This window comes from Equus quagga, chromosome 4, assembly GCF_021613505.1.
Source record: "Equus quagga isolate Etosha38 chromosome 4, UCLA_HA_Equagga_1.0, whole genome shotgun sequence".
In the NCBI taxonomy this organism is placed as follows: Eukaryota; Metazoa; Chordata; class Mammalia; order Perissodactyla; family Equidae; genus Equus; species Equus quagga.
Window position 1 is genome coordinate 32191264 of NC_060270.1, and position 20037 is coordinate 32211300.

General features: G+C 38.5%; 1 protein-coding gene across 1 annotated transcript; it reads left to right on the forward strand.

Moving 5' to 3' along the window:
* The first annotated feature begins 552 nt into the window (after positions 1–552).
* On the forward strand, positions 553–18640 carry TMEM207 (transmembrane protein 207). Its single transcript, XM_046659575.1, has 5 exons — positions 553–685; positions 2563–2600; positions 8453–8497; positions 9353–9495; positions 18119–18640. The coding sequence occupies exons 1-5, from the start codon at positions 617–619 to the stop codon at positions 18253–18255; spliced, it is 432 nt and encodes a 143-aa protein (XP_046515531.1). The 5' UTR covers positions 553–616; the 3' UTR covers positions 18256–18640.
* Positions 18641–20037: the final 1397 nt, after the last annotated feature.

Genomic DNA, 20037 nt, shown 5'->3' on the forward strand with positions numbered 1-20037 from the left:
TGATCTACAACTAGGATATACAACTACATACTGGGGCTTTGGGGAGAAAAAAAAGAGGAAGATTGGCAACAGATCTTAGCTCAGGGCCAGTCTTCCTCACCAAAAAAATAAATAAATAAGTAAATAAATAGGGTGTGATCACCATGAGACAGGGAAAACTTTATGCCCAAGATCAAGTTAGAGCTGGGCCTGAAAATGATGTGTAGGAAAAGAGGAAAGAGGAATCAACAAAGGAAAGAAAACTAAATAAATGTTCCAAATACGAGACTCTGTAAAATACCCAGAAATATCCCAGAATAAAACATGCACTTGAATATCATTAAGTTATTTAAGCAGCCAGGTAGTTTTGCAGCTGCTTGTATTAGCCTTGCTTTTAAGGGCTTGACAAATAGTCCCAGAGTTCTGACCTTAGACTGAAATCTCTAGCACTCTCTGTACCTGTGAGCATGCAGGCAACATTCCTACCCACAGCGTGCGCTCTACCTGTCCCCAGGAGCTAGCATTCACAAGTGCTCTGGTAGGAAGCCTAACTTAGAGAGAAGCTAACAAGTTCTGAGAAAGAGGGAGACCAACACAGACGGCAAACCACTCTCTTTGAGCAGCTTGTTTTTTAAGTATGTCAAGACCTTTTAGTTTCACTTCAGTGATCTCAAAAACAGGTACCTTGTGTTTGCCACTATTCCAGGTAACCATCTCTCTTTCTGGAAAATGATTGTCATAGGTACTCTAAGACTTGATTTGTTATAGATTTATTCTTTGGGTAACTTAACTACTACATTTAAAAGATTTCTTTTAAGAAAGTGTTACTAGCATCTTGTGACATTATATTTATTGGTTAAAGTTCAGAAAACAAAACAGTCCATGACATTAGTCTTATTTCTTCTTTATTTAGTTCTATTGCTGTTGAAGTAATAGGATGCAATTTAATCTTTACTTAACTTGGTTATACTGTAAAATTTTTTGAATCAAAAATGGCACTGACATAGCAAAATGCTATGGCAGGATTAATTTAAGACATGTTTACTGTTGCCTGTGAACATACTTGAGGCTGGGTGGGTTTTCACGGCCGAACAATATAGACAGAACCATCTTAGAATTTATTTTGGTTCCTCTGTTCTAGCATCTCATTCTGATTAATACTTGCATTTATGTATCTGTGTTACTCAAATGCGATGTATCTGAAAGATTTAGATCTGAAATATATTAAGACTTTGCTTGCCATTTCATGATAACCCCCAAGTCTGCCAGCTGATGCATTGACAGTGAGGTGGTAATAATGTAATACTGTGTACTCCTTGCTCGGGTATAGCACAGGAGAAGACTAGGAAGTGACTTGAAAGTGAAATGATGGCTTTATTTGTTTATCTGTTAAGCTGGATCCCAAGTGATTTCATCTACTCATAAATAAACTTTCTTTATGGACAAAATTTGAATGTTCATTTATCTCTCAGTTAGTATGCAAATCTATTTGCTGTTTCTAGCAAAAGAGAGTGCAACTCATTTTCTGTGCTTGTAAATTGTTCATTACCATGCTCTCTGATGGCCAATTCGTGGCTCCATCTGCAACTCCACAAATCTCCTTGCCCAGCTAAACTTGGTGGAGTAAATATAAGGTGCTGAAGAAGATGAGTTTGGGATTAAGGAAAAAAAAGACATATCTCACACAAAATTCCCAAGTCTATCATTTTAAATTTTGTAATTTCTTGCTTGTATTTAGTTTTGTATGCTATGGTCCAGGAAAACAAATACTTCACTGATTTCATCAACCCAGTTTTTAGGGTCGCACGTAAACGACATTTAACAGTTTTCCCATTGTACCCAGAAGGAGTCTCCTTCAAGGAATAAGCAAACATACAAACAAACACATCCTCTGGATAAGAGTACTTTCTTTTCTCTGTGATGTGGATTATTGTAACCTATAAGGTTCAACACAGACAACTAAGATAATTGTGTTATAAGGCTTATAGTTTCAGCCTTCTAAAACAAAGCAATCAATGTTATCGCTTTTGCCCTCTTCTTTGATAAAGGGAGAAATGTAAATCTCAACAGGGATGCCATGTGATCTTAAGTCAACCTTAGACTTCGAGCTGGTTAAAGTCACTCCGTCATGCATATATTTAGCATCCATTAATGTTAATGGAATGGATTTCTGTTTTCATGTCGGGAACTTGATTCCTTTGCATGAAAATCATACAAATATTGAACCGCCTTCTTGTAGCTAAAACGTGAAAACAAAGAAAAAAGGCAAGATGCACAAAAGCTCTTTAGAGCAGGCAAATCTGCCTATAGAAAAAACAAGAGGTGTTTTAACATCCTTCTACGGTAGCGTGTAGGATAGGAATCTGGCCCATAACGTATATCTCCTGTCACTGTTGAGATGGAGAACTACCCAGAGATTTTTTTCAATTAAAATTCTGTGCACCAACAATAGACTCTGCTACAGAGCTTTTAATTAAAAAAACAAACGAAATGCCATAAACCCACATTGTCTCTAGTCACTGTTTGTATTAAAGGATTAGACTGATGAGATGTTTGGATTTTATTGTTCTTAACATGTTTCAGTTGGTGCTCTCGGACCCGCCGTGTGAAGAAAATGAAACGTAAGTAAATTGCAAGAGGCTCCATGTTCTTATTTAGCATTTTCAAAATTCAAAGGATAAAAAAGGCTCAAGTCGTTTGAGAAGCTCCAAATGAGTTCCAAATGATCATTATCATCATGCATCTATGGTTGCATCCATACCCAAGAGTCGCAGTGATGACAGAGGACAGTTTTCTGGATAATTCAGTTTCAAATATCAGCAAACTAACAAAATTTTTGACCTGCTTGTGCGTATATTTCAAAGGGATTTTGATATAAATTATGTGGATAATTGACTCAATCTTCTCACTTTTTGTGCTGTAGACTTAATGGTTCCCAGAATTCCATTTGGGAGATGGGGAGAAGGTGCCATAAATAATGCTGGTGATGATTAATGATCACTGTAACGTACTGTGACTTAGTGCAAGTGTCAGAAAAGCACTTCTGCCAAGGACTGTCTTCTCCTGGGTGCAGCCCTCATGGCCAGCTAGCTGTTTTTAATTATCATTGCCTGTTACCCTCAAGGCCAGGGTCTCTGGCCACTGTCTTCAGATTAAGAGGCCATGCTAGGTGGGGTGCTTTTCTTGGCCCTGGAATCATTCACCTTTCTCTGGTGGATCATCTCATTATTGACAATCTGCTTATTAACTCTGTACTACTCTTTCAGTTTTGCATGACCCTGCATTGCCATTTCTTTGAATTAATTTTGGACTCGCCCTTTTCTTTGTCCTCTGTGGTTTGTGACATAGAGTTTTTGATTATTGGTGGGCTTACATAACTCTGGACCTCATGGCTGCCTCATCTTGCCCCTTCATCTTCTGCCTTTGACCCAGAATAATACAATAAAGAAATTCATGATTGAAAAGGATCATAAATATTGAGTCTAATTCTCCAATCAACATGACAGGAAAATATGGTATTGAGGAACTTTGTAAGCTGTCTTGAGAGTCACTGAGGTGACTGGTCTCCTTTTCAAGTGAAGAAATTGAGACCCAAAGAGAGATAGTAACAAATTAATTACAGAATTTCAACCAGTATTTAGGTACGAACTTTTTTGGCTACATCATTTTGCATGCAAGTGTCTGTTATATTTATTTTTATTTAATACCATTGCTTTTGAATGAAAACAAGAAACCACCTCAAACAAAGTGCAAATTAGCAGAAAATAAAGACAGAGAAGGCAAGAAAGTGGCTGATTTTGTAGGGAGGTGGTATAAGGTAAGTGAATGGATTGTAAGTAGTCATAGTATCTCCAGCCTGCTCCCACCACAAGAAGGCGTTTGCGGGATCTATTATCAGTTCTATTTAAATTTGTTTTCAAACACCAGACTGTTTTTTTCTGATCTAACCTACTCAATTATTTTTGTAACAGCATTTTTAGTATGAACAATGCATTGCTATGTTGCATTTGTATAAAATTTAAATACACATTAAGTAATTTAGTATGTGAAATAAAACATGACAGAGCCTCCTCATAATTATACCTTGAATCCTTTCTCTTTCCGGAAATAACCAAGTACACTTATGCGCATGTATGTACATAAATAGAGTAATTTATAAAATATAAGTATGATCATACATATACAGGATTCTGTAGATTAATCACATTAATAGATTCCTGATGATATGCCACCATCTTACCTGACTTGAGAATGTTAAGTATTTTGCTCAAGAGTAAGCAAGTAAAAGGCAGAGCTTGGGGGCTGGCCCGGTGGAGAAGCTCTACTTTGGCAGCCCGGGATTCATCGGTTCGGATCCCAGGCACGGACATAGCACCACTTACCAGGCCAGGCTGTGGCAGGCATCCCACATATAAAGTAGAGGAAGATGGGCACGGATGTTAGCTTAAGGCCAATCTTCCTCAGCAAAAAGAGGAGGATTGGTGGCGATGTTTGCTGAGGGCTAATCTTCCTCAAAAAAAACAAAAGAAAAAGGCAAAGCTTGGATTTGGACCTAGGACTGACTCCTGAGCTCAGAATTTTAACTACAGAGCCATATTGTATATCCAATGTTTAAATGAAACTATACACCTGGCGAAATACCTGAGGGATATATAGTCCACATATTCTTCCAGATACTATACAATTTACCCCCGCTTAGTTAGGTCAGGCCACCAGTCTCTGGGTGATATGATTTGGACCCAGTTCTCCCCCAAATTATTGTAGCTGAATTGCTCTTTGGCCTGTTAAGGAATGATAAAAAGAGAAAAAGATCCATGAAGTTTGTTGTTGCCTTTGTTCTAAGAATACTGTTAAAAAATTGTTTCTATTGTTAACAGTGGCCTCTTTATAAAGCCCGATAGTTTGAATTTTTTCTGGTTTCTATACCAGGAGTAATTGTGCAACTGGTGAGTGAGTAATGCTGCCTTTTTGTTAATTTTAGAGGACACTCTATAACCAATTCTCTCTCTCATCCTATTAACTGCTGGAAAGCTTAAGCCAGATCTGGAGTTCAGTCCTAATTTTATATATGAGATTTACTACATTCAGTTCACAAACTCATCTCGCTCTTGGCTTATTCTCTTTGATGCTCTCCATGCTCTCATTTCTAATTTTGTTTTTGTATTTTTCACATTTCCTTAAAGCGTTTTGGAGCACAGGATACTGCACGCATTCAGGCAGTACTCCACACGGTAATACGAGGCTGGAGCTGGCTTTTACTCGTCCCAGTTGCAGTCCTGCCTGGTGGTAGGAGTCACGGACTCCACGGCCAGACCATTCGGGTTTAAAGCCTGCCTCTGCCACTTCCAGCTCTGTTATCTTGGGCAAGTTACTTAACCCCTCTGTGACTGAATTTTCTCAGCTGTAAAATGAATATTATAATAATGACCCCACCTTGTAGTGTTATAAGCGTGAAAGTGACTTAGTTCACATGAAGTTATACAAGCAGTTTAGGAGAATACCTGGCACAGGAAATTTTGGGTGATTCTAGCAGAGAAGCCAATGGAGCAACTCTGCCATTTTCTTCTTGAACTTATCAAATTAATGAATTTGTAGGTAATCTTAGGTCCACAGATTCTCAGCCCTGAGAAGAATAAAGATCAGCTAATCGAACCATCTCTGTAGAGCAGATCTCATCTCACGTCCAAGTAAAGTAGGGCAGTAGTTGTTCTGGTAGGGGCAGAAACGATCTTCAGCAACTGCTTCTAGAGAATGCTGATTATTGGAAACGTCTTCCTTAAACATCATAGCCAGTTCTCATTTCTCCCTGACATTTTTCCTTTCAGCATCATCATCCTAATTTAACCAAGTATACATATATATATATATTTATATATACATAAATATTTGACTAACAACTTTATTTTCAAAAATATAATTTGTCCTACACTGAAGAACCTGCATCTGAAATTTGAGTAATTACAATATTGCTACAGTTGAGATGATGCTTTATTTTTTTTAAGAATTAAAAAATTTCTGTTTAAAAATAGAACTTGAGAACGACATAGAAATAATGGTAGAGGAAAGAAGCACAAGGAGTCGGAAGACCTATATTCTAGTTTAATTTCTTTGGTCAGCTAGTGACCTCCCCACTGACATTCTCACTCTGGGTCTCAGTTGTACAGTGTGCAAAATCCTAAGGATGAAATAAATGACCCAAAGGTGCCTGCACTTCTGAAATTACATGATCGCTTTGCATTTCTCCAGCTAACTGCCTCCTGGCCTTTTTATTGTATATCAGAACCCCCACCAGTGGGTGCATGGTGTCAAAAAGAGAAAGCAAAGTAAGTCAATTTGGATAATTAATACACCTGCAAAAAATATTGACTGGCTCAAAACTTAGAAATGAGAAATAAAATAATATTTAGAATTGACATTATAATAAGAATATGATCTATTTTTATATGGAACAAAGAGAAATAGAGATTTACATATGGAGGGACATGAAACGCTCCTGGTCATGAGCTTAGATTTCAAAATTCAAAAACAGAACCTTCTGCTCTTTTGTTGGACCAGGACACTAAGAGAATTTCCCTAAATCCATCTCTAAAGTGGGATACTACATCTTTAAGATTTCTATATAATATTTAAAATTTTTAGGACTACAAAAGTGATGTGGGTACATTATAAAAATTCAAACAATATAGAAATATTAGAAAGATAAAGTTCCTCATAATACCATCTTCAAGAGAAGTAAGCATTATTAGTAGTTTGGTGTATATGCACATAATGGCTGTTTTGGTGAAATCATTGTATTTGTGTAAAAGAAAACACACACAGTAGAGCTGAACCCTCTATGTCATTTTACTCAACAAGTTTTTAATTATAAAAATAAAGCTACATCCTTTTTGATGACTGGGTAATATTCCTTTGTAAGGATATGCCATTAATTTTTAAAAATTGTTTTTTGAAGTTATGTTGGCTTACAGCATTGTGTAATTTCAGATGCACATTATTTTATATCAGTTTCTGTATAGACTGCATCATGTTCACCACCAATAATCACTTTTATCCGTCACCATACATATGTGCCCCTTTACCCCTTTTGCCCTCCCCCTATCTCTTCCCCTCTGCTAACCACTAATCTGTTCTATTTATCCATGTGTTTGTTTATCTTCCACGTATGAGTGAAATCATATGGTGTTCATCTTTCTCTGTCTGGTTTATTTCACTTAGCATAATATCCTCACAGTATTTTTAAAATCCTTTATTGGTGATCATTTGTCTTAGGATCCTTTTTAAAGTCATACTTCAGCTGCCATTTTTTCCTAGCCATTTATACCTCTGTGCTTTGCTAAACCCTCTAGGTGCACCAAAAAAAAAAAAAAAAAAAAAACCCACAGACACACACAAATATACCCCAAAACTTGTTGTCTCAGTGATTGACTTTTGTCTTCAATTGTTGGGGTAAAATTTTAAAGTTGACATTTCACATATGTTAAAAAGTCATTTCTGACTAGTCTGATGATAAACATGACACTCTGCCTCCTTTGAGATGCTGGGAGCAATAAATTAACTGACATTTATGAATGCTTTCAAGCTGAAAAGTATTGAGTGTTATTTTAACAATGGCTGAAGAAGACATGATTAAATATAGCTCCATCTCAGAGGCTTATCGGGCTGTGATGAACAGGTTTCCACTGTTTAATCCCAGAATACTTTAAAAGTGGCATACATACGGAGCTACGAAGAAAGTCCATCAACAAACATACATTCAGTTCACCACGTCTGGCATAACAAGGGTCTCTGGAATGAATAGCACATAAGTGTCTACACCTGGGGAGCTAAACCTCCTGAAAATCAAACTGCGGACTATGTTCTTGTGTGATCTCTTAACACTTATCTCAGGAACGATTGAGATGTGCCTTGATACACAAGTGGTTTGACCATTCTGACCAATGAGATCAATTTGTAACTCCTTAGTGATTGGTATTTATGGCCACACTCATTCATTCTCCTTCTATCCTAATTCTTTCTCTAACCAGGGGTGCAGGCCTGCTATTCCATACCAAGAAATTAAGGCTTAATAAAGATTATAAACCTTTCCTGGAGAAAGTACATTTTAAAAAACTCAAGGCCTCTGAATAAACAGAACAGTGGAAGGGTTATCTGCCTAATACCTAATACCTATGACATCTTAGCCTGAAAAGTTAGTCACTACTTTCTCAGTGCACAACAATATTCATAACTCTAGAATCAAATCTATTACAGTGCAATTATCTGTTTATGTATCTGACAGTTTTACATTTACCTGTATTCTCAGTGCGTTGAATGAAGTGGGCATATGTTGAACACTTGCTTAATTGTTTTGGCGGGATGCAGTGAGTAGGTGATTGCTGGGGAAACAGATGTGGTCAGGACAAATATTATGATCCAAAGGATGGGCTTTGCCCATCCAGAGGTCCAGTGCTAACTGTTTTTCCTTTACCATCAGGTGCATAAACTATAAAGATCAATACCCAAATGGCTGGTATATCTGGTAAGGACATCCTCAATCTGTTCCATAAAACCTTTTGTGATATATAGACACTCCTTCTCCTAAATAATTGAGATGGCACATGAAATCACCCAGCTTAAAAAAAAAATTAGGAGTAACGTGAATCAATATATGTAGAAAGATCACTTTCCCCTTGTTGGCCAGTGTTTACTTAAAGACTCCATATTACAGGGAGCATACTACTTATAAGAATAATAGTTTATTCCTGAGTGCAGAGATCTTTAAAGGTAAAATAATTGTTCTTTCTCTTGAAATCTCCCAGAACGACTCCTCCACTGATTTTAGTTCTGACCTTAAGATAAGACTGCTACCTCTTTTATAAGCTAGTCCTTCAGAAATTTTAAGAGAATTGTTAGAATCTCCTAAATCCTGACTTCTATGTTTTCCAAACTAAACATTACCAGTGTTTTCAGTTAGATGGTTAGCTCCTCAAAGATAGGGACCATGTCTTGTCAACCTTTGAATGCCCAAAACCAGCATCTAAAATCCGTTCCATTGCTTAAATACAAGTGGAATGAACGGATGGATGGCTGAACGAAAGGAATAATGAATGAATGAATTAAGGAACCAAGTCTGCTCCTCAGAACAATCTTCTAATTTCCAAAGAGAAACAGTCATGATCACCTGGCAAAATCGACCCACTCTGAGCTCAGTGAATATTCCAGGTTCAGTGAAAAATGGGCAAGTGGTAGTGAGGGGATTGCTTAAGGAATTCAGCCTCCCAGATTGCTTGCATTCCATCTCTCTGAGTTCTTGCCCCCTTTCCAGAAAGCAAGAGAAGCTCTTCACTTCCCTGCACGCTCCATCTTACTCCTCCCCTGCTTCTTCTGAAATCAGGCTCTTGCTGCTGATATTCCTGATGGCTCTTCTCTGTGGAGCAGTGCTTTTCTGCCTCCAGTGCTGGCTGAGGAGACCCCGAATGGGTTCCCAAAGACACACCATGGCTGTTTTTGCTGTTGGAGACTTGGACCCTGTCTGTGGTAAGCTGTCTGCACACTTTTGGACTTCCTCTTTGAGACCTCATGGTTTTGCGCTGAATTGAACAACTAACCTCTGAAAAGCAGATTTGTGAACTTACAAGACCTAGCTTATTGGAGACTCAAAGGCATTCACTGGGGAAGAATCTAAGTGAGAAAACTTCAGAAGAAAGGAGACCTCAAAAGAAAAAAATGTGTCTTACGGAAATGACTCATAGTTGAATATGGTATAGGATGTAAGCAGGTTGCTCAGTCAACAAGCAGAAGGGAAGAGACATACAGGGCTGGTCACTCCAAGTGAGTGGTAGAGTTTAAGGCACAGAAGAGTGTCTCTGTGCTTTTGATATCAGTCTAGCCTACCCTGTGTTCACAGTCTCACCTACTAAGCTCTCTTTGCCTCATTTATCTGCGGTAATGTTGAACCACACTTTCCAGATTGTCTGCTGCCAAGGCAGAGCCTGAGATACTTGGAATTGGGCAGGCAAGTGTCAGTACTCATGTCCCTTCTTTGGCAGCATTCTGATGCCACCTCCTCCCAACTTACAGTCCCAAAACCATACCCTTCCTATTATTTTCCAGTCTATATTGGGAGGTAAAAAAATGGAGGAAATGGAAGTTTTAGAGTTACTTGTAATTGCCAGCCTTAGCTATAAGTAGAAAAATGACCCACTTATGATTTCTGGGAGGTGACAATTGATAGTTTATTTGTTCGTTGTGAAGCGTTGTCCTCCAGAGACCATCTGTTGTGAGACTCTCCCCTTTAGGTACTGTATCGCACACCACAGTTGCCTCAAGTGTGCTTGGTAGGGACGATCAGCCGCCCTTCAGAAACGTGGGCCAGCATAAGATTTTCAATAGATAGAGCAGGGCGTATCTTAGGAAAACTAACAGCTAAGGAAAAAGCAGGGCAAGCATAAACTAAAATGGTTTAATATCAAAACCCAGTAGAAGATTTAGTGATTATATTCACTATTGGCTTCTTTTTCTAAGTCATTATTTAACAAGGGAAACACATTGTCAATTTGAGAAATGGTTATTTTGGGGAAGGACAATTACAGTCTCCAATGAAAACAGCTCTTTCTCCTAAAATCAAAAACACTTTCCACTGAGTATACAGGGAAATAGGGTCCTTCTAACGAAGGACCTTCTAACAAAATATGTTAGTCAGAGATTGACCTTCTAACGAAATATATTAAAGAGATAAGCTTGTTTACATTGGTCTATTTTTCTTTATTTAACCAGAGGTGTTTAATAAATAAATGCAATTATGTTTCCTCCAACTTGACTTGAGTTTCTCAAAAGGAGAATCCACACTGATTTTCTTAGCCCTTCTCTCACTCTGAGGAAAACTCTTTTACCAGACTACCTTGAATTTTAAAAATATTCTGCTTTTAATTTTCAGTAAGCTACCCAGTTGTACCGCTATAATTTTTAAGGCAGTCTATGTGCCATGATTATATTTCCATTTATCTGATGTTTTTATATTTCCTGGATGGTGGTTTACATGCATGCTTTTGAACTTGCCTGAACAAGTATGTGTGAGAGAAAGAGTCAAAGTTGATACACCACTTCAATAATCTGCATGCAATAGCACTGAGCGCAGGGCGTTAGAATGACATTCTCTATACTACCTTGAAGTTATTATGGACAGGAAAAGACAATACTTGGGAAGAAATTGTCTTTTAAAAAACTAATATAGTCACCATTTATTTCACATCCACCAAATTCTAGGCACTAGGTCAGGGGCTTCTAGAATATTATTTCTAATTCCTAAACACAAATTCAGAAAAGCAGCTATTACTTCTCTTAGAGGATGTTATCTACTTTCTCACTTTACTGGATAAATATACCACATAGATCTTTGTTGCAGATTAATTAATAGACTTAAAATTGTCTGAAATTGCTAGAGGATAGGGAGCCAATGAAAATTTGGGCAGGACACCATAGCTTGGCCACCTTATCTCTGGACACTGAGTACAGTCTTATAGCTTGAACCTCCAGATGTTTCCATTGGGTGATTCCTCAATGGTAGGGATTGCTCTCCAAATCCCTACTCCTTTCCTCACTCTATCCTTTCCTCCCTAATCCCGTTGGTATTGTTCTGGATCTTATTTTGCTCAAGAAACATTCAAACTCCTCCAGCTTAAGTTGTATTATAAAGTTTACTTTTATTGATTTCCATCTTAGAGGGCACAGGCTCAGTTGCCCCTTCCCATTTATTTTTTCCCTTGACTACACTGGTTGGGTATTAGGTTATCCCATCGATCACCCCCTCCCATCCTGTCCCAGGAATGCTCAGGGTGGCTGGACAGGCAGTGAACAGCCATTCACATAATCTTTGATGTGGATATGGACTCTAGAGTTTGCTTGTTGGCATTCCTGTTTCTCCTCTCTAAAACAAAGTACACAAGATTAATTTAGGAAGTGGTATCTCTGTGATTTCCAATCACTGCTTCTTAACTAGCAATTTTTGGAAGTAAATTCCAGGAATCGATATTGTAAGTCAGTCAGAAACCCAGACTCAATGATTTCCTTTCCCCACTGGATCCTCATTACACTCTCACTTCTCCAAATGAATGATTCTTCCTACCTAAAATTTCCTTAAAAGGAACTGCTCTCCCAAAGGGAAGGGAGGGAACCACCATAGGATGTTTGTATGGCTACAGAGGGAGGTATTGGCGCAGACCACAGCTTCTACCTCCACAGTCCCCACAAAGTTTGTACTAACAGCTTGGAGTTGAGTCCTTCTACTGCCAGATTCATACACCCACACTGCACTTCTGAGTCTTCCTCACAGCCACTGGTCAGAAGCGGGAGAAGAAAATGAGAACTCACTTGAAAGACACTTGTGACATCTTAGAATATGAAATAGGGTTTCTGGACTCCCTACGACCCTTTGAGCATGAACAGGACAATAGGACTTTCCTTCCTGAATACAGAATGTAGGAAATGGGTCATTTAAAACATTTTAATAGAGAGAATAGATTTGATATATTAACCTTGGCTTCCTCTTAGACTTTCATTTTATTTATTCAGAACTTATTTAACATTATTACTTCTATTTGCTGAATAGATTAGTTGAAACAGTTCTGCTCTCCTGGCTTGTGGGTCAGAGATTTGACTCTCAGGATCTCCTGGAAGTTGCCCTCCACCGAGAAGAGCTGAGAGGAGAATTTTGACCTACTATCAAAGGCTAGAGTGAACTGAACTTTACTGATGTTGAAATATATAAAATAGGAAATTTCTCTCACTAGCAATTCCTAACAACATTATATGGCTCAGGTTGCCAATTATCTTGACTAGAAATATTAAAGAGAGAAAGAAAAATATTTGGTTTGGGGTCCTTATAAAAGGTATTTAAGGAAGGTCTTGCCAGCCCAGCCTATCCCAATGTGTGATGAGACTTCTGTCTGGGAAAGATCCTTAGGAATCTCAGCCAGAGACCCAGGCCCCAAGAGCATCTCCTGGGCCAATAATCATGGCTTTTCACAGTTCTCTGCGGATCTGTGCTCAGATTTCTCAGTTTTCCTTCCCTTTTCATAGGATCTACATTTCCAGGTCCATAGCATGTTATGATGAAGCACTTTATGAACCGAAAAAGGTGAATTAATTCCTTTGATCCTCCCATGGAGTGTAAGGAAGAAGGGGAGATATTGTTAGAGAAAGAGGAAGACCAGAAGAAAGTCAAGAAGGTGGAGAAGGGGAAGGATGAAGAACGAGAGGAGAAGGAGCTCACTATTTGAAGTTGGAGATAATTTAAGGACTGAAATGAAAACTTATCTATTTTATACAAGCCATAAAACCACGTTATTTTGTTTTGCTTCAGGCCCACCTCCTTTTCCTGTATCCAGCCCCAGGGTCTCCTAGATAGTCCTTTCTTCCATTATTATTCTGCCCCCTTCCTGACTTATCTTCTGAATTCAGATTTCCTTACCATCTCTGATATAACCCCAGAAAGGATCTGCTCAATGCCTATATGTCTTCTTGAATGGGATCATCCATGAAGTAGTCTCTGAGGCGTTCTCATTCTCTTCTCTCAACCATCAGATCACAGCAATTCGAGCATAATTCAGGTGGGAATTTTTTCAGCACTCATGTAGGGGTAAAAATGATTTCTTACTTCAATGTTTTCTTATCTCACTATCTTATCTCTTTAAATGATGCTTTTGCAATCCCTCCTATCCGATAATTCAGCAGAAAACAAGAGGAGATTTTCAACCAGTTTTTTTTCCCCACAAATGTGTAAATGGAGAGTGAAAAACTGGACCACAGAAAGTGAATTTTTTTAAAGGAATGTATGCAAATTTTTAGTAAAAGTGGGGAAAGAAGAAGATAAAAATGTCAAAATTCTTTATAACCATCTGTATCCCAAATCAGGATCAGTGCTCTCACTTTATAGGATCAAGAACTATACGAGAGGGTGAATAGGTAGAAAATAAAAGTGATTTAAAAAAAGAAGAAAAAGAAAAAGTTTTGAGTTTTTTAGGTTAATAGTTTTGTTTATTTTTTAAATTTAGTTTTGAAAAAATATGTAATGACAAGGAGTTTTATAGTTTATTATAAATGAAGGTCTTTTAATTCACTGAAAATGTTTTCATTGAAAGTAGGTTGTGAAGCTATATAAAAGCCCTTATTTATGAGGAAGTAAGACATTTAAAGATAATAAAGAGAAAAAGTCTGGGGTCTTAGAGGTAGGACAAGGACAAAGGACTTGATGCAGAAAAATAATCCAGTGTTCCTCAGGAAAGAGAATTTGAGAGCACAGGAGAGGGATCTCCACCATTGTCTGTCCATATTTTTTAACAAAACATAATAAACTTCATAAAATATACATTGAATCCTTTTCCATCTCATCTGGCTCAGAGCTGGGTCCCCCCAGTCCTGACAAACAGCAAGCAGGTGCCAGGCCTTTCCTGGGGAGACACCTCTCCTGGGGACACTCATCTTGGCTTAGTGTCTCCTTGGTCTCATCTTCCTGATAACGCTGCCCTTCAACTCTCCAAACTTCCTGACCCCGTTTATTCTGCAATTTCAGAGATAATCTCCCCTTTTTCTTGTTGCAGGGCAACTAGAAAGACTGGTCTTCCAGCAATGATTAAATGCGAGGATTCTGAGTTGGGGAGGGGAAGGAGGACTGGACAGAGACAGATAAGAAGGAGGCCCTCACACGCTCTGCTCCTTCCTTCCCGCACCTCTCCCAGGATCTGATCTTATTTTGGGATCCTTTTTGAAGTGTCATTCTCCTGTACTTTATGTTCTACATGTAAATATTCTGTGACTCATTTTAGGCAAGGGAAGAAGGGGTATTTCACTCACACACTCTCTTGGAAAGACATGATAATAGTAGAAGCTCACATTCATTGAGCATTTGCCTTGCTTTGTGCTAACACTTGACATCTCACATCTCATTGATTCTTCCCTGCAACTCTATGAGGGGTTTGCTACCATTCTGAACACTCTAGAGATGAGGGGAGAAAGGCACTTAGACGTTAAGCAACACAGTTAGTAGATGGTAGAACTGTGACTTGAATTCAGGCACTCTCAACCACTTTCAGATGAGAGAAAGGGATGAGATACAAAGGGAAAAGGGCAGAAAGAGGTGGAAAGGGCATGTTAAAATGAGTCAGATCAATTGGAGTGATTCTTACAGGTGTGAGAAATCTGAACTCTGGCTAAAAACTCAGCAGTTGAGGGTATTGGTTTTACAAAATTAAACAGAAAACTCTAATACCTTCACCAACAGTTCTGTCAAAGCCATAGGACTTTTACAGGCATTTGTAACCACATTTTCTTAGGTTCTTAATCTGTTAAAAAGTAAAAATAATGCTTGCTTGCCTCCAAATCACATGGTATTGTATGTAAACTTGCTTTGAAGAAAATTGAAAACTGATGTAATATGTGTTTGATTTTACAAAAGCTCTCGAGCACATAGGCTTAGCTATGTTTATCAAATGAATTACCTGTGGTTTTTAGGACAAGATTAAGGGCAAAGGCCAAATTTGTAGTAAGGAGATGACAATAAAACTTTCTTACCATGGCGAGCAACTGTCAACATCCCGTTGCCTGGAGCATGATATTGATAATGGCAGTGGTGGAAATTTATTTGAGCTAATAATAGTGTGGAGTCAATCTGGTTGACCACTCCAGGCAGAAGGATAGCTAAGATACCATTGACTTTGTATTGAATACGCTAGGGGCAGTTCACCCGGAAAATGGACGCTCAGCACAAGTGTCCACACTGGAGGGAAGTACGAGGGCAAGTACACTTTGCCAATGTTAACTCTGTTTTATTGAGTCCCTTGGACTTAGCTCTTGTCATCCTAAACTCCTAACTGCAAAAGACTCTAACTCCAAGAAACTTTTCATTTAATAATTTCTGTGTTATAACATTAAAAATGATAATGACTAAATCATTATTTAACCATTAAAATAGGATATATTGGGAAATAATATCATAAATAAAAGAAAATGCTTGAGTATTCCTAGCCTAGTACAGTTCTTGATATATAGTGCTAATACTAATACTAGTGATAATTAAACTTTAATGGATAATTGCTGTGTGCCAGGCTTTGTTTTAAGCACTTTACCTTCATTTAGCCTTATTTTTATAGATGTAGATACTATCATTATCCTTTTATTGCATAAGAGAAAACTGAGGTCCAGAAATATTATGTAATAGCCTAGGAATAGATTATTCAATTAAATAAATAACTTTTTAAGAAAAGTGCTGAACCAGGAGGTGAAACTTATCTTCCAAATATAGCTCTACCCCTCACATATTATATTAATACTTGAATTATTATACTTTGCTCTGCAAACCAGTGAGATAGAAAATAAGACAAATTTGTGAAAATTCATGATTCTAAATAAACGTTACCCACCCCAAAGGAGTGATCTTGAGTAACCTACCTGCGGATTCCGGTGATGCAGCTATTGCCTAATACGTAACTATTCTTTGAATTGTTTTGATACTTGTAGCACTTTCTTTGGAATCTTCTCAATGGTATCAAATCTTAATCCTTTAAGGAAGAGGTCAGCAAACTTTTTCTATTAAGGGCCAGATAGGACATATGTTTGGCTTTTCAGGCCATATGGTCTCTGTGGGGACTATGCACTTCTGCCATTGTAGTACAAAAAGCAGCCAGGGACAATATGTAAATGAGTGGGCATGGCTGTGTTACAACTAATTTTAATGTACAAAAACAGTCAAAGTGCCAGCTTTTGTTTAAGGACCTAGTTTCTTCTTTAAAGGTGAATTTAAGGTTGTTAACTATTGTTTTGGAAAGAAGCAATCAAATCATTCTGATACAGCTAAAGACTCAGGTGAACAAAAGGAAAAATACAAAGAGAGAAATGGTTATAAAATATTACTGTTGATTTCCTGTATGACAGTTTTTCAGGGCCAGCCCCGTGGCGTAGTGGTTGGGTTTGCACAGTCTGCTTCAGTGGTCTGGGGTTCACAGGTTCGGATCCCGGGTGTAGACCTACACAAGCCTGCTATGGCAGCATCCTACACATAAAGTAGGGGAAGATTGACACAGATGTTAGCTCAAGACCAATCTTCCTCACACACACAAAAAAGAAAACAATAAAACAGTCTTTCAAGGAAATATTATAAAAGATTTCCAAAAGAGGTATTGGAATAAGTGCCTAGTCTCTTAAGCTGATCAATTTGAGGAAGAAAATACTTATTTTTTGATATTTAGTGGCATGTAGTGTGCATAATCCGAAAGTCAAGAATTTTGATTTCAAAATTTAAAATTTACCTTTTCTTTATTATGTGTGTATACTTTAATTGCAAACTTTTCACGACTTAACATTTTTACTATTCATCATAGAGAAATGCTTAAAGTAATTAATTGTATTAGCTGCAATCTGCAGAGTGTAAATATAAAATAATGAAGTTCAGACATAATTTTTAATGTTTCTAGTGAGACTTGCATTTCCCATGATGGGAAAATTAGCTAAAATGCCATTAGTGTTTACAGGAATCTTGTCTTCTGATCTACCAAAAAGAGTATGCCTTCTAGATTCAGCTGCTAAATTGTAAATATTTCTTGATGGCTTAGTCAATGATGATATAATCAGTTCATGAGAGCAAATTTTCTTACTATGGTGACTATTACCACTGCAGAGAGCAAGATGGTTGTAAACTTTTTCTCAAGGGTGCAAATAATTTTCTGCCGCTCCAGTGATCCAAGAAATGCCAGATTTTATTAGGCAGTTCGTTGCACTTCTGTTTTATGCTGACTAGAAAGACTATAGCCAGCCCTGCTGGTCTAGTGGTTAAGATTCAGCGCTCTCACCACCACTGCCTGGGGTTCATTTCCTGGTCAGGGAACACCACCAGCCATCTGTTGGTTGTCATACTACAGTGGGTGCATGTTGCTGTGATGCTGAAAGCTATGCTACCAGTATTTCAAATACGAGCAGGGTCACTGTCCACCACATGAAAACCCTATGAAAAGCAACTGAGCACTGTTCAGAACAGTGCTGGAAGATGAGAGGATGGTACAAAAAGTCCAGACAGGCCTCTCCTCTGCTCTACACAGGGCTGCTAGGAGTCAGATTTCACTCAAGGGTACTAACAAAGAAAGATTACAAGTCCCCATCTTTCTCTTTCCAGGGACGGAAGCAACTGTGAGTCCAACTGCTGGAATTCACCATCAAACTCAAACTCCTGAACTGTATCCTGTTTCATGCTTTGGCATGTTAGGCCCTCCACCTCCATATGAAGAAATTCTGAAATCAAGCCGATTTTAGATCTGGATCATCAGTTGAAAATGAAACAGCACATAAAACATTAACCAGCTTAGATTAGTTTTGCTTCTTGAAATCAGGTTACTTTAATCAAACCTTGCTCGATAACAGAGACGGCACTGTGCATGTGCCAGGTGGGAACCCATAGCCCCAGGACAACCCAGGAACCAAGAATCTTCAGAAATGTTGCCACTGGAGTCCTAAAGTAAGAAGAACTTCAGTAAGGAAAATCCAGTTTCCAGCAGCCCAAGAAGCTTGATTACTAGCCAATCAGCTTACATAGACCCAGCTACAGTTTAGAAGCTCCCAACTCCTTAAATTTCACCCCAACCTTGGATCAGGAAAACAGGTTTGAGAGCTTTGCCTCCTGTCTCCCTGCCAGTCGACCTTGCAATAAAGCTCTTTCTTTTATCAAATGCCAGTGCCATAGTATTGGCTTCTATGTGCATCAGGTAGTGAGCCCTTGCTGAGTAACAAAATTATAAGAAACATTTTTAACTCCAAAACATGAAAATTTAGGAACAATTCTTTAATTTTGTGAGAATTCCCAGAGATCAATTAGTATGGTCTGAAAAAGGACAAATAGATGAAAGAAGAATGAAAGTTAGGAAAGAATTTGGGTCAGGGAGGTATTTCAGCAGTAAGTTAGTGGACCCTTAGTGTAACACCGCTGGGTTACACTTTCATGCTACATAACGAAGTTACCGTTCCTCCTCAGTACTCAGATAGGCAGTAGTTAGTGCTGGGAGTAGTCTCTACTAAGTTTAGGATTCCACTCCAGTACACACCACAGCTTTCTCTGCCTCAATATCTCTGTTTTAACCTGACCTCTCTCCTACTACAGAGTCAACAAAAATCATAATTTAGCAGTGGCCCAAGCGTAAATTCAGACATGTCCAGACCCAGAACCAGAAAGAGAATATTTAAGTTAGGATGAGGGAAGAGAGTAGGAAGATGGATCACTTGTAGTTGAAGGATGACTAAAGAGGAAGAGTACAAGTCTCAGTCCAAGGAGTTGTTTGTTTCAGTCTGAGAAGGGAGAAAATGTAGGTGGAAGATGGAGGAGATTATTTAAGCAGTGGGGCATGTGTAATGTCAGAAGAAGGAGAAGGCTCCCCATGCGGGTGAATGCAGAATCCAGAGCCCACAGCCCTTCTCCGATGCCTCGAGGCTTAGCATTTCTTGGAGAACCATGATGAGATCCCCTTGGCACAGATCCCAACTTCTTAGTGAGAACACTGACTCCTCTGCACCAACAGTGAGACACCATCACACTGGCCATGAGAAAGGGGACCAGGAAAAGAAATCCATGGCAGATGCCATATGGTCTTCAGCTGACAAATTTGTTGAACAAAACAGTTGACATCTCCATTTGTTTGTCTAATAGACCTCTCAAATTTAACTTGACCAAACTTATCTCCTAATCTTTTCCCAGCCTTGTTGATCCAAACCTTCCTCACCTTGATTGATGGCAACAGTCACCTTCCAGTTGCTCAGACCAAAGAACTTGGAGTCATCCTTGAGTCCTCCCTATGTGTCATTTCTTACATTCATTTTGTCAGGAAATGGCTTGCCTTGGCCCTCCCTTCAAAACAGGTCTAGATTCTAAGCAGATCTTACTGCATCTCTGGTGTGAGCCACTCACTGGCAGTTCTTGCCTGGATTACTGCAATAGCATCTAAATGGTCCGTTCGCTCCCAGGTTTGCCCTCCTGTATCCTATTTCCAACACAACAGCTAGAGTAATCTTCTTCCAACATAAAGAGAATCATGTCCCTTAACTAAA